The following is a 15340-nucleotide window of genomic DNA, read 5'->3' as shown; positions in this document are numbered from 1 at the left end:
ATAGTAACTGCTGCCAAGCTAGAAACTCAAACACGGCTTTTACTGGACTCTTTTGGGGCTCCCGTTTCCACCCGGTGTCAAGGCCGGGGCAGCCACCAGGCTGGGGGTCACCCCAGCCACAGAGGGGACAAGGTGGCTGGATCCTGCTCCACAGTGCCCCGGGTGCCACTGGATTTGTGCTGTTGCCTGCGCACCATGGGAAAACCAGGACTGAGGCTGCCTGTGGGCACGGGGTAACCCTGCCTGCGGGCGAGGGGCCATGGGATGAGTGTGGGGGGCTGGCATGCACTGCCATGGGCAGAGCAGAGCCTGGCTGAGGCACAAGGGGTGAAAAGCCCCAGTCGTGGGTCAGGACTTGTTTCCCCAGTGCAAAGCTGGAAGGGTCACTTGGGATTGGGGGCGACTGCAGTGATGGGAGGATGTGGGGGATGCTGTGGTGGGATGCAGGGTGGTACCCTAAGCACGGGCCCAGGGTGCAGGGCATTTGCAGCTCCTCCCTATCCCACTTTGCTCCCCAAATCAGGGGCACCCACAAGGTGCCACAGCCGCTCACGGACATCCATGCGCTCTCTGGGAATGCAGGACCCAGGAGGAGCCCCGGGGACCTCGCTGTCCAGGGCGTGCAGATGCAGTCCCTGACCTTGGGGTAGAGCCCTGTGCCACTGGTGGCTCTGCGGCAGGAGCAGCCCCTGCTCCCAGGGGGCTGCACTGAGGCAAGCAGGGCCACACGCGAGAGGTGTTGCTGAGGTGACACCAAATATATGGGGGATCTAGAGCTGGAGCTGAAAAAGTGATCAAACGGCAGCACAGGGCATCCCGTACATCTCAGGAAGGGGCTGAGCTGGAAGAGGCACCAAGGTGTCCCTGCCAGCCCTGGAACCCCCCAGCAGACCAGCTATCGAAACCCTGCAGCCCCAAGAGGACAAAATCAGGGACATCTGCTCCTCTGGATGGGAAAGCACATCCCGAGGGAGCGTGCAGCGGAGCAGGGGCGAGCGGGTATGGGGCTGCCGGGACACAGTGGGCTGTGGCACAGGAATCTGCAGCTGCAGGCTCAGACCCGAAGCCTGGGAATCTGGGGACCCCTGGGTTTGCTGAGTGCTGAGAGGTCCTAGAGAGGGAGGGGATGCGGATAGCAGGGTGCTCAGCGGCACCAGGGGTGAGGCAGGGCAGTGGGGTGGTGTTGGGCAGCCTGGGTGGGACAGGGAGCTTGTGGACCTCCAGCGTCGTCGTTATCACCCAGTGCCCCAGCAATGCTGGCTTCTCCCACACGATGGAGCAAAGCACCCAGGCATCTCCCGTGGCTGGGGCCTATGGCCCCGCTGAGGGCTTCTGCACCCTTTTGTGTTTACCCCCAAAACCAGAGCAAAGGCACCGGCTTGGTGTTACCCCGAGGCTCCAGGCTGTGAGTGAGGGAGGAACAACACAAGCATGGGGGTCTCCAGGCTGCTTTATTGGGGGGCTCGGATGTGGGGGCCCTGTGGCTGGAGGGGCTGCCATGGAGCAGGGACACACTTGGAGCTCCCTGCTTTTCCTCCAGCCATTTGCCACAAGGGGAACATCTCGGTATTCACTTACACCAGCCTCTGCCTTAGCACAGGCAGGGAGCAGTGGGGAAGCCCGCCGAGCGTGCAGAGCAGGGACTATGCCAGCCAGCCCCACTCCCTCCGTGCATCCCTGAACTCTCCCTATTTTGGGTGGCAGGGGTCTGAACCATCCCTATTTCCCCCAAAGCGGGAAGCAGCCAGACAACACAAGCGCTGCTGGAGAGTTGTGTTAAAAAAGCAGTTTCCTACATGGCACTAGGGTTGAAGCAGTATGGACAGCCAGGCCGCCGGCGGGGGTCAGTGTTATAAATAATCCCAGGGACTTCCTCATGGGGCTGCAGCCCTAGAACCAGCTGACTTGGTTGGATTTGAGTCCGGTGAAGCACATGTTGTTGGAGCAGCCCCCGCCGTAGGTGGGAGGGCAGGCTGAGCACGGCCTCCCCACCTTGTACGGCGCTTCTCCCAGCCAGTTGCCCCTAAAAAGAGAGGAGAGCATCACCTCGGAGCACCATCACCTTGCTGCCGACACCGGAGCAGCCATTGAGGAGGGAGGACAGCATGGGGAGGCTTCCCTCCACACACTTACTTGATGGCGTAGTTGCAGACGAGGAGGATGGCGTGCCGCCACATGCTGCCCCACACCCGCACGTTGGCGCAGGTGCCGAGGGCACAGCCCAGGCGGCTGGAGGATGCCCACACCATCTGCGCCGGGACAGAGAACAGGCGCTGTCGGCGACCGCCCGCCCAGGCGTCCCACAGCCGGTCACCCCAGGACCCCAGTGCAGGGCTACATCCCACGAGGGAGTCGCATCCCACCTGCCCAGATTTCTCCGGCTGGATGCTGTGCCCACTGTGGGCACTGCTTTGTCACCTGAGGGTGTTTTCTCACTGCCCTTTTCTGTCTGCAGCCCATGCTGCCCTGCAAGGGGGTACCTTGCTGAGCTCACTTAAATGAGCAGCCGAGTCTGGGTCACTTCTCTCATTTACCCAAATTAGATCCCAAACCTCACCCTGAATCATTGCCAGCAGCTTACCCTGCACCCAGGGAGGTGAAACAGAACGAGAAGCTCCTCCTAAAGCATCTCCAGGCTGAATTTCTTCCTTAAAAAAACATATCTTGCCCATTTGCAACCTGGAGCCTCCCTGAGCATCCCCACAGACATGCTGCACAGGCGTGCAGAAGCTCAGTAAAGGTTGGAGCCATGCAAAGGAGGTAGTTAGGGATTGGCACAACTTTGTCACTGGGCAGGGGAGCAGAGGGAGGTTTTCCACCTTGTGCTGGCCTGGCTACCAGTGGATGTGCTGGGGGATGAAGGGGCTGCATTCCTGGGGAACTGGACGCAGCTGGGCACTATAAAGCTGCTCCATCACAGAGGACAGGATTCATGCTCAGCAAAAGCACAAAGGGTCTTTTTTTTCCCTCTTCACCACCTTTAGGGTGCCAGTGGGATAATAAGGAGAAAAAGGCCAAAGCAAGAAAAAAAGCTTAAAATGAAAACCTCCCAGCCAACTGGCCAGAAGTTCCTAGCTGCACTCCAGCGGGCTGCGAGCCCCCGGGACCTCCATGCAAGCAGCCAGATTCCTGTGGGGCCCCAGGGTGGGAGGGCATCGCTGCCAGCTGCCTGCAGCCCTCCAGCAGGCATACTGCCTGCTGCCAGCCTGCTGCCTGATTCGATGCAGACAGCTGCCAGGATTTGATCTCGGATCCCAGCTGCTGCTGGGAGAAGGGCTGCTTGCTGCACAGGTGCTGCAGCAGCCTAAGGTGCTGTGAGCTGCCCCTCAGTCTGCAGCTGGGTCCCAGGGGGCTGCAGGGGGCTGCAGGGGGCTGTGGCACTCACCTGCGTGTAGTGGCTGCAGACGGAGCCGCTGCATTTGGAGGGGCAGCGGGGGTTGCACTCACGGGGGTGAGGGAAGGAGTAGTGCTGCTTCTCTTGGTGCCATGATTTCACCATGTCCACAACAGAGCGGTATCTGCAAAAGGTGCCATGTGTAAGGTGGACCTCCTCCTGTGGACCTCACAGAGGAGAGGGAGGAAGGCTCCACATAGAGGGAATAGGGGAGAGAAGTGGGATGGAGCAGGGGCAATGACATCCTTGTGCTAAGTCCACTTGTGCCCAAGGCCAGAAGACCTGGCCCTTTTTGGAGGCACCTGAGCACTTAGCCATGTGGTGGAGATCCAGAACCCACGTCCCCCTGCTCTGTGTGCCAGGCAGAAAGGGGATTAATGTCATAGTCCCCAGATGAGGAGTGGGCACCTCTGGTTTCCACATTTACCCTGCTGCAAGGGTTGGACTGTCCTCCTCCTCCCCGCGGGGGCTTGATGTGCCTCTTGGTTACATCTCAGTCTTCTGCAATCCCAGCTCAGAACCTCTCTGCTTCTCAGCTGAGGGGGTGCTGCTGCTGCTCCTCCTCCCCTAGCATCATGGGGTGCAGGGTGTCCCTAGGAGCCCGCTCTACCCATGGGGCACTCACCTGCCTGAGTGGATGGAGAGGTTCTGCCCCACATATTTCATCAGCTGAGGGGGCCCGTGGTCCCACAGGCAGCGCGCAGCCCATGCCTCCGCTGCCCTGGCCAGCCGCTCATCCCACACCTGGCCAGGAGGAAAGGAAAAGGGCAGGCAGGGGTTTTGGCTGCCCAGAGGAGGGAAGAGAAATCTACTCCCTTGTGCTTTTGGGGAGGGTTTCTGAGCACCCCCAGGTGTCAAAAAAATGTGACTCACATATTGGGCTGGGAAAAGCCTGCGGGAAGCAGGACAGTAGGTCCAGGAGCAATGAACCACCCCAGCTGCCTACTGCGGCCGCTGGGTACGTACGGCATCCACTGCCCAGGCAGAGCACAGATGCCCTGAAGCAGTGCAAGCCCTGTGCGTGTGATTCCCTCTGGGAATGAGCTCCTTCTGCAGAAGGCGGAGCTGAATCCAGGGGTGAAACCCCACAGCCCTGCACTGCTGCTGCAGCTCGCAGCCGTCCCCAGCCCTCCATCCGCAGCCTTGGCCACAGACTAACCAGTGAGGACAGCAGGTTCCTTCATGCATTATTTAAAGGTTCCTTACCCATCCTGAACCGCTTTGGGGAGATGCTTGGGAAAGTTATTTTGGAAGGCAGGAATTTAGGCCAAGCAAGAACCAACACAGGATGCTCCCAGGCACATCTGACCTGCTCTGGTACCCAGCAAGCTGGGCTCCAGCTGGGCTCTCCCAAACTGCCATCCAGGGACCACCCAGCTGCTCCGTGGGAGCTCCAGTCCCCTCCCTGGGAGCAGAGCAGTACATGGTACCTCCTGCCACAAGGGTCCCACTCTGTGCTGGCTGGAAATCCCTCCTCTTGGTGGCTCCCCATTTCCTCTCCCTTTAGGGCCAGGTTAGGAGCTCCAAGCAGGGTCCAGACAACCTGGGGAAAGCTCTGACCAGGGTGGCTCTCATCCAGATGAGCTGCCCGACCCAGCGAGGCTGTGCAGCCCCTCTCTGTCTCGCTCCTGCATGTTTCTTCTCCCAGGGGCTGGCATCCCTGGGCACACTCCCAAGGGACCCTTCAGTTTGAGATGGGGCTGTACCTCCTGGCTGCAGTTAGGGGAAAGGTTCCCACCTGGGCTTTGGGTTGGGACCTGAGCTTTTCATGCTTGCAGCCATCTCTCTTCCCCTAATTCTCTGCAGCTCAGCTGGACAGCTGCTGCCGTCCTGCAGCCTGCAAGCTCCCAGACATCCGAGGCACAGGACCAGGGGCCCTAAATCTGCCCCGAGGTGGAAACATGCCTACATTGGGACTCCATCCCTCCTGTGCAGAGGCTGCATGGGGCATATGTGCATCTGCCCTGCACCAGGGGTGCAAAACATCCCCTGGGACAGATGTTTGGCTACAAATCTGGGGAAGCACCCTGACATCCCCATGCGTGGGTGCCCCATCCCTACTAGGTTGGGTGCCCACATCACAGGTGAGCCCCTCGACCCCACCGCAGCAGCCAAGAGCTGTGGACCCCCACACCACCCTGTCAGAGCCCAACTCACCATATACTCCATGTTGGCGGCAGGGGGGGACACCTGTGCCCGCACTTGGTTGTGGTAGTCCAAAATCACACTCATGTCGCGGGGGGAGAGGTATCGCTTCCGACGGCTGCGGGGGACCCCCACACCCCACAGCAGGCCCGTGGCTCTGCCCCTGGCGGGGGACAGGAGCTCGGTGGCATTGGGCAGCAGGAAGGAGCTGGACTGCTGTGTCGTCCAGAAGCCCAAGGCGGTGAGGTACAGGTGCAAGTGGAGCACAGTCATGCTAGCCTGGCCAGCAGGATCAGCCAGTGGCTTTCTGCTCCCACACGGAGTTAAGTAAGGATAAGGGGGGGTCGCTGGTCCCTGCTGCCGGCACGTCGATCTAGGAGAGAAAATAACACGGGCACTGCTCAGGCTTGCAGTTCATGTGCAAACACCACTTCCCAAAGTAAGACGGAAATAAATTTTCCTTTTTTTCTTTTCAAAATAAATTTTTGAAATTAATCTCTTTGATAACGTCATTTATCACAGTAAATTTCCCAGGACGGGCAGAAAGATGGCTGGGGAACTGGTTTTATCGTTTCTTTAAAAAAAAAAAAAAAGAGAATCTGTACAAAATCTTCCCTATTTTTTTACTTATCGCACATACCTGCCAGGCAGGGGCTAATTAGGAGCATGCTGAGAAACTTGCTGCAGCCGCCTGCCCTGTAACTTCCCAAGCATTAGGTGTGTTGAGTAAGTCCCCAGCACGAATGGAAATCTCACACAGATAAAGAAGCACACAGCAAGTTTTAAAAGCATCGGCAAAAAATCCTAACAACTCTTTATCTCAGTGAAAGAAAAATAAACCACTACAAAAACAAAATAATTAAAAAAAAAAGAGAAAAATGCTGGAATATCTCCTCGTCTGTCAGCCGATGTACCTCCTAACATCCCTGCCAGCCCTTCCCCGGAGCAGTGGGGAGGATGTTCCTCCGACTACGTACCTTGAGGACAGAGCCAAGGGCAGCCAAGCCCGGCAGCGGCAGCCGGTGGGATTGACCTTTGCAAACAACCTGCTGGGGCAGATGCAGGGGAGAGGTTTAGCCTAGCCCCGCCGGGCAGCCCGCCACAGCATCTGACGCAAAAGCTGCATCTTAACTCTTCCCCCGGGGAATGTCCTGAAGTTTGGAGAGAGCCCTGCTAGGAGATTTATAGGCTGGTGGATGCATCCGCGCGCACAGGCGTGCACACAGGCACGCTGAGCCGTGCACAGTGCCTGCGGGGGGAAGCGAGCAGACCCTGGCTCACTCCTCCAGCGGGCAGGGGGGCTGCTCATCGGCTGCTGGCTGGAGTTTTTATTACGAGCTACCTTCAGGGAGAGATTCCCAGAATCATCTCTTCACCATTCAGCCCCCCAGCCGGGGTCTTTCTGGCAGCTGCGGATAGGGAAGCAAATGCAGGTTGGCAAGAGATGTGGAGGGGGTTTTGCCCTGGCAAGGTGGCGGTGGGGCTGGGGCTCACCGGGAGCCCCGGGGTCACCCCGCTTTGGTGCAAGCTGAGCAGGTGGCAGAGATGTCCCTTGCTGCGGTGGCTGGGAGGGGACCTGGTGACCATGCATGTCCCTGGGCCAGCAGCTCCTCCTGTTAGAAATGAAGCCACTTGCTGTGTGGGTTCCCCAAGGACTAAGGTTTGCTGCAGCCCATGGAGGCTTTGCCCACATCCCCACTGAGGAGATGGTGATGCCCAGCCAGGGGCATCTTAGGGAAATGAGCCCTTCTGCTGCAGGCTGTGCTTCCCCCAGCTGTCTGTCCCAAGGGAGGGGAAACAGCAGCAGAAGTCTGAAAGCTGTAGACAATCCTGCAGCATCAAGTGTGTTTCCCCATTGACATCCCAGTGGTCGCAATGCCTGGGGCTGGCTTAATTAGTGCAGGTCACAAAAATGCAAGCCTGGCATGCTGGAGGGGCTGCTTGCAATGCCTGTCCCATGTCTGCCTCCTGCCAAGCTCAGAGCCAGAGCTGGCAGCCGTGTGTGAACCATGGCAGGGCTCACTGCCGTTATTGCTCCGTGCCATGGTGACCCAGGTAAGCAAGCTGCTCACCCCACAGCTCACCAGGCCTGGGTTCACCAGGGCACGGGTGGGTTTGGAGCCAGGATTTGGCTCTTCAGTTGCATGAAGGGAAGCACTGAGGCCAAACTCCCTCTCCTGAGCTGGTGGGAGGCATGGAGACAGATGCACGGAGCTGAGACCAGAGTGTTCCCCCGGGGAAAGCTGCTGGTCAGGCAGGGAGGCAAGGAGGCTGCTGGGGAGGAGGGGAGGAGAAGGCAGTCCCACAGCAGCAGCCTATCGCTGCTTCTCGCCCTCACTGGGATAAGAATCAAGGATCCTGGCCACGCAACTCCTGCCCCATGCCAGGACTGATGGCTCACCCCAGAGCCCGGCTGGCTTCACCCACAGCTCCTGAGACCACAGTGCAACAGATGCTGACCAGGAGCCTGGGGAAGCACAGACCTGAGCGTGGAGCGGGAATAACACCCCGGTGCTGAGCTGCTATGCTGTGCCAATACAGCCTCACCCTGCTGTAAGCCTCTGCCAAAACGGTCCCCCGTGTATATTTTTCCTGGCATCTGCTCTCCCATAAAGCAACTCAAGATGCTGTGGGCCCTGGGGAGCAGCTGGAGACGCGTGCTGGAGGGATATTTCCATCCACACCCCACCCAGTGGGTGGGATGATAATTGTGCCGGGGAGGAGACAGGTAAACTGCTGCTGAGGCACCTCCAGCCCCGCTGTGGCACTGCAGGAGGGGACCCCTCAGTGCAGAGAGCAACAGCACCCCGTGGGCTGGCAGGGCTGCGCATGCTGCTGGGGGCCGTGTTGTGCCGCAGATGCCAGCACGGGGCACACCAGGATGACAGGGTGGCTCCCAGAGCCCATCAGCTTTCCAGACTGCCTGTCATAAGGGGTCTAGCCAGCTCAGCTTCACCTTCCCAGCACCAGACCCCTCCAAAGCATCAGCCACCTTTCCAGAGGTGCCAGGCAAAGCACCATCCCCAGTTTGCTGACACCCCTATTTTATGTTCACCTGTATGTGGAGGCAAGTGCCAGCTCCAGGGGCTGAAGGCATGACAGCCCTTTGTACCGTACCAGGACAGCACACGCCAGGGCTGCCTCTTTCCACTCAACCCCAGCTATCAAATCTCTCATTAGTATGACTGGTGGAGGCAGTTTCATTCCCAGCGGATTAGAAAGGCAGACAAGGACATGCAGCAGTGATCTCAACTGGGCAGACTGGAGACGTGTTCTGGGCAGACTGGGAGGAGCACCTGTTGCCAAGTGCACGCAAAGGTAGGGAGGGCACTGGGGCTGTGTTATGGGGAGGTATTTTTTAATGATTTATTATTTCACAAAAGACAGAGCCCTGAGCAGCGAATGCTTGTCCAGCACCATGAACTTCAAAGATTTGCATTTAACAATTTTTTTTGAGTTTTTGTTTCCCTGGGACTCGGGGAGAGAAAACCTACTGCAGCTCCCGCTGCCACGCAGCAGCTGAGCTGCACTGAGCCTCTGTGCGGAGACAAGGCAAGGGTTTTGTCTTGGGTGCAGACTGAAAGCACTGCTTAATCAGCACTCCACAAGACAATCCAAATTCCAGGAACTGGAGGGGGTTTGTGTCCCTGCCAGGTGTAATATCCTGCAGCCCAGACTGGCCCAGCTGCCAAAGCACACGGTATCTGCAGCAAGGACCTTGCTGGGAGCCAAGAAGCACATGCATTCAGCTGGATACAGCAGCAGTGCCGGCAAATTCTTATTTTAATGAGCATTGGGGGAAAAAAAAGAGATAAATCACTGGGTTCACAGCACTCTCTTGGCAGACATGTCCACCAGTGCCTTTAAGACTGTCACACGTAGCAGCTTACTCCAGAAGAAGCCACAACGGGAGGAGCAGGATTCCCCTGTCATGTTTGTTTCTCCCATCTGTTGACTTCGGGCATCACCCATGTATCACGGTGGCAGATGGAGACATGAGCCCACATAGGACTGAGCAGGGCTTTGTTCTTTGTTGAGGGATGGGATTTGCTGCGATGCCTGAGCACCCCCAGGCACGGAGGAGGTCGATGTGGCTTTCCGTAGCAGGAGCCTCCTCTTGACTGGGGTAAAACAAAACCAATCCAAAGCCCTGTTAAACAAAACTCTTTTCCCAGGTAATGCACAAACTCTGTTGCTGTAGTAAAATATCCCCCTCTTATGAACTGGCAAAAAGGCTCGTTTTCCAGCTTTGCTGAAAGCTGTTCAATTCTCCCAGTCCTCCCTGGGCAGGGAAGGAAGGTGGGGCTTTTGATGGTGTTTTGCATTTCTAGAGCTCCAAGAAGTCCAACACATCCAGAGTTTTGTTCTTCCTCATGTATCATGAAAGAAGATCTTCCTTCTGACTTAGAGGTCAGAAGATTTGAGCTTCACATATGGTGACATGAGAAAACCCAGGCTGAACTCCTGCACATTTATTTGTGATCTCCCTGGAGTGAAACACCCTGTTGAGCTGTAACCCAGCAGGCTAACTGAGATCAGTCCTGCAGTCTGAGGACTTGAGTCATCCTTCTCACTAATTAGGACCAGCTCCTTGTAAATGTTGAATCCCTTTCTGAACCAAGCTGAGCCTTGGAGGAAGGGGTGCAGAAAAGTAAAATCTCACACTGAAAAGGTGACCTCCCAGGCTGCAGGAATGGGGAAATGAATTCCTGGCTGCCAGAAAAACCGTGCCCTTTTTGGCCAAAACATGGGGGCACCATGCTAGGATGGGATTTTTTAAAAAAAGCCCAGCATTTCTTCATCAAAATTAAAGAAGTTTGATATGTATCGAACCCTCTCTCCCTGATATCTCAGATATCACAGGAACAGGGCAAGTTTCTCAAAGGAAATGTCACACTTTTAATGAGAAGTAGCTAAAATTGTGAATTTTGATAATCTGAACTTTTCCTGTAGTTCACTGCTAAAACCTGGGATGGAGCAGAAAGCCAAGGTGCAATGCACATTCACCTCACTTTCCCTCGCTGCACCCACCAGGTCATCTCCACACCCAAGAACCGGCTTTCCCCATGCCAGTGCAGTACACAGCAAGAAGGCAAAATTGAGCATGGGCTCCTATGGTCACCAGTAAATGAGAGAGGTCTTGCTAACTTGGCTTTCAGGTCCCTTGCTCCTGTTGCATGTATTAAGAGGATGGGCTCGGTGATGGACATGGTATAAGACAAACCATGTAGTGGCATAGCTTGCACCTATAACCACACGCACTGGGGATCTGGGCGGTGGGAGCACAGGAGACACATCAGCCAGAGCAAACCCTCCAGCTGGAGGCTTGCATCTCCTCCAAGAGCTGGAAGCTGTGCCACAAATTGCAATGCTCTGGGCTTTACAGCCCATGTGCATTTGCCAGAGCTTGCAGGGTTATTTATGAAGGCTTTGGTTATTGATTTCTGCTGGATTTTTTCCTGACCCCAGGCCCATGTGAACCGTGCTGTTGGAGACTACCTCCTAACCCACTTGGGCAGCAGTCATGTCTCCTGGGCAGTGTTTGTGCTGTTCATGGCCAGCTGGCAGCAGCAGCGCAGTCAAGACCATACACTGCCAGCCCCTTGCAGGGCAAACATTTCACCTCCACCAGGGCTGTGATTACAGGCAGGAGGGGAGGGATGGCAGGAGTGTCCAAGCCGGCTGTGGGGCACAGCTCCTGCCAGGGGCACCATGTGAGTGACCCTGAATGTGCAACCACAGGAGTATGGATTACAGTGTAGGATCAGGATAGGTTGGAGAGGGCCAAGTCTTCTCCAGCCTTTATCTCAACTACTGAAGGCATCATGGCCTGCCTACAACAGCAGGCTAACACAATGGCAGCACATGCCTTTTAAAGCCTAGCCCAAACTCTGGGGTTTAGAGCATCTCTGTTTATTAATGCGAGATGCTTCACTACTCCCTCCTGCTCTTTTTGACCACAAAACCATTGAATACCTTTCTGATTTGTAGGACTGTTTGCAATCCATGGGCATTGCTGTAAAATCCATCCATGGGATTGTTCCTGTGCCAAGGGTAGGCTCGTCCATCAGCAGGGACAGGCAGTTGCATTCTCCACAGCTGAGCCCACGGCCCTGGAGCCTTTCATACAATGCCTCACAGCTTCCTCTGCTTCGGGTGCAATGTCCTCTCATAACCCACCATTTCCGCTTGCATATTTGCTAGGACACGAAAAAAACTATAAAAAAAAAAGGTGAAAAAAACTCTTTCCCATTTTATGCATAGCGATGCTGCAAGGAGCTGGCAGTTGGGATCACGGGCAGGAGTCTGCACGTATGGGTCCGATCACCCAGGCTGGGCTTGGCAGGGCAGCACAGAGCAGCCTTGCCCACAGCCTGGCACCCAAACCACTCTCCAAAGGCCACCTGGGCGCTGCCCCAGCTCTGCGAGCTGCAATCTTCTTCTTTTACCGGCCAGGTCCTGACAGGAGCCCAACACTGGGAGCCTTTAGTGCTAGCAGCAACCATAGCTGAAAACACAGCAGGATTAATGCCTGTGTGGTGCAAAGTAAAAACAGCTTGTTTGGGGTTATTAACTAAGGTGTCCATCAAGGCTAACAGGATCCTACATGATCTCTTTGGTCAGTAGGCGGGTGTCAGCCCTCCCGCCTCTCCCCCTGTCCCCCGTGGCACCGTCGGAGCTGTGGTCCCCACCAGCAGCCTGTGAGGAAGCTGCAAAGGCCACTGGCTCCAGCCAGCACCAAGATATAATTGGAGCCTTTCAAAGGCGAGAAATTTTTCTGCCAGCTCTAGAAATAAATGTCTCTGAAGTTGAGCGCTGTGGACAGTAGTTTCTCGCAAAGGTATTTTTTACAGTAACTGGTCTAAGTTTAGAAATCCACTTAACAAATAACACGGAAGCTTCTCTCAGCACAATTCAAAAGATAGTTAATTTGCTCTTTGCTAATGATTTATTTTTTAGCACGGCGCTGCGGGTACGCGATGGTCTCACTGCACTCTGCCAACGTGACAAGAATCTGACAGGTCAGTGGAAAGAGGGGCCCATCATACCACGAGTCATCTGAGACCAAGATAGACCCAAACCTGGGAGCCAAACAGCAGCTGTGACCTCCTCGCCAGCTGCACCCAGGCTGGGTACCGGTACCCCCCACCCCCCCACCCCCACAACCCACACCCAGCTCCACCCACGCACACAGACACGTGCCAGAGCCAACAGCTCTGGAAACATGATGATAGTGGGTGTTTTTTTACTGTGCTTGTTGCCTGCTCTCCACGTGGTCGGCTTTTAGGCTCAGTGGAGGGAAACCCATCGGTCCCACCCAGGGGTCCCAGCGGGAGTTCCCCATCCTGTGGGGCAAAACCAGCCTGCATGAAAGGCATCATCTGGGGTGAGCTGAGATAATTTTCTTTCCTCAGCATCCGACACAGTAAGCACTACCTGTGTGCGCATTGGGAAATGCTGCAGCTCCGGCAAAGGGCTGGATCAGCTGCTGGTCAAGGGCTAGCAGATCACAGCCCTGAAAGCCCAGACCCAGCAAAGTGAAGTCAGGACACCCTGGCAGCCTTACCATGTAATTTTCTTGCTTGGATGGGTGTGTGCCGCAGCTTGACTGCAGCCCCTGTGTATTCAGTCTGTTTCCTTTTTATCCGAGACCAAAATTAAGATAGAAACTGAGCACCTGGCACTGGTTCACAGGCAAGTTCGTCATGGCTGCACAGGGAGGTCTTGTTCCCCTTGCTCCTCTTCTCGGGGATGGCCCCGGTGCTCACGTGCTCAGGACCCCACAGTGGCACTGGCAAACACCCTCCAACCATCCCCCCCCCGCCCATGGTTCACTGTCTCCAGCTGCACAATGTTTTTTCCACAGAAAAATGTTGCTGCTGTTGGATTGTTTGTTTGGCTCAGATTAAATAATGGTGGGGCTAAACGAGATGCTGCTTTTCCTCCCTGGCTCTGAAGCAAGAGGGGGATGTTTGTAGTGGTTTATCATTCCTTGGGATGTTGCGACGGGGTCTCCTGAAGGTGTTGCTTCTCCCCAGGATCTGACTGGGGCACATCCAGCAGGGAGAAGGACGCAGCTCAGGTGGGTGGTGATCATTCAAAGCCTGGCCGGCTTTAAAAGCAGGCTCTGGTGAGTGTAGGAAGGTTATGTGAAAAGGAAGACACAGCACAGGAGATTCTGGGGGTGTCTGGAGGAGATGGAGGGGCTTTGGGTGGGTAAGATGTGCCCATACAGGTTCTGGGTGTATTAAGATCTCTTCACAAGGCTGAGGAACAGCAGCAGCTCAGCTCTCCTGGGGATCCCTGGGGAGGCCAGCAGTGCTGAAGCAGAGCAAGCACCTAATGGGTGAGACAGGGGTGTAATCCTGAATCTTTTGGTCTCTGAGTGGCACTGGACAAACCACCTTCCACACATATTTCTCCATCCATACTATTACACTGATCATGTCTGCCAGAGGGCTTTGAGGGTTGCCGATGACTGGCACCACATGAGAGCTGGTCCTACCCTTCCAGGTGAGCAGGGCAGGACCACGCATGATTTCTGCAACATCTCCCTGTTTCTGGCATTGAAGCTGAAAGCAGCCTCAAATATTTTTGCTTACTTTTAAAATCTTTTACTGTACCTGCACATTTCGGGGCTCCCTGGCTTCTGCCAGCAGAACGGGAGCAGCTTGATGGACACTTTGTATTTTCACCCCTCCACTCTCCTGTAAAGATTTATTGTGAATCTTTGCCAAGAAATCTCCCTTTTCTTGTGGGACTTCCAAGCTTCCCCATGTCCAGATAGCTGGATCCAAGCCACCAGGCTTCTGTATGCCTAGACCTAAAATTTCTCAGGTTGAACCATGGAGGCTCAGAGGTTTGCAAGAACCATTTTGCTCAAAGATGGACGAAGGCTGAAGAAACAGAAAATTATGATATCAGAATGCTCTTTTCTGCCTTATTTCCTTAGCCTTCACCCAAGGAAGACCACGTTGCCCTGCAAACACAGCTCGTGCAGCCCCTGCTCTGGCACACCGGGCAGGGATTGCAGGGCCCATAGACGTACCATCACTGCTGCCTTGGGCCAGACTTACTAAGGTGTCATCTGCTCCTACTCTGTTTTGGACTCTATATTTATTACAGCAAAATGTGCATGCTGGGGGCCTGCATGCATTTGACCATCCAAAAAGCAACCTCCTGCTTTTTGGATTGCTACCAGGAGGCTGAGACAAGCACATATGTGAGGTATAAAGGAATGGAAATCAAGAACTCTGACTCCACAACTATTTGCCGGGTGATATAAAGAAAGGAGTTCTCTGGCTCAGCCTATGCCAGATGCTGCAAGAAGGAGCTGCGGTCCCTGAACCCACTTAGACACCCTGTCTGCCACAAGTGACGAATTTTATTGTTCCAAGAAGGTGAAAGCCTGTGAGGAGCCGTGCAGCTGGAGGTCCCAGCCAGATGTGTCATGTAGGTGTCACGGCAACCCTATGCAGCTGCATTGTGCTGCAGAAGGTGGGAGTGGGTTGGGCTGGGAGATGGGCATGGCCATGGTTTTGGGATGCAAGAAGATCCAAAGGTGGTGGGGAGCACACCAATGCCTCCTTCCCATGCTGGGCCATCCTGCAGGGTTTTGAAATGGAAAACAAGCAGTGAACAGCACAACTTCTTTATGGATAAGCTATGCCCAGAGAAGAAAAGAAGAACCCATGCTTGCAGTGCAATGCCTGTATCACATCTTCCCTCTTTCAAGTGAAAGAGACTGCCCTCTGCCATCAACCCCTTGCTCATGACCTGCCTTGCCCATCACCTGGTGCA

At 55.3% G+C, this 15340-nt stretch overlaps 1 protein-coding gene across 1 annotated transcript; it reads right to left on the bottom strand.

Annotated features, from left to right (window-relative positions):
- Nucleotides 1-1692: 1692 nt before the first annotated feature.
- R3HDML (R3H domain containing like) lies at nt 1693-6011 on the bottom strand. Its single transcript, XM_064465151.1, has 5 exons — nt 5552-6011; nt 4020-4138; nt 3386-3518; nt 2134-2249; nt 1693-2023 (listed from the first exon to the last, which is right to left on the bottom strand). The coding sequence occupies exons 1-5, from the start codon at nt 5810-5812 to the stop codon at nt 1891-1893; spliced, it is 762 nt and encodes a 253-aa protein (XP_064321221.1). The 5' UTR covers nt 5813-6011; the 3' UTR covers nt 1693-1890.
- Nucleotides 6012-15340: the final 9329 nt, after the last annotated feature.

The sequence above is a fragment of the Phalacrocorax carbo genome, chromosome 14, assembly GCF_963921805.1.
Source record: "Phalacrocorax carbo chromosome 14, bPhaCar2.1, whole genome shotgun sequence".
Taxonomy (NCBI): Eukaryota; Metazoa; Chordata; class Aves; order Suliformes; family Phalacrocoracidae; genus Phalacrocorax; species Phalacrocorax carbo.
Note: the sequence above shows the minus strand (reverse complement) of the source record. Positions and strands in the feature narration are given on the sequence as shown.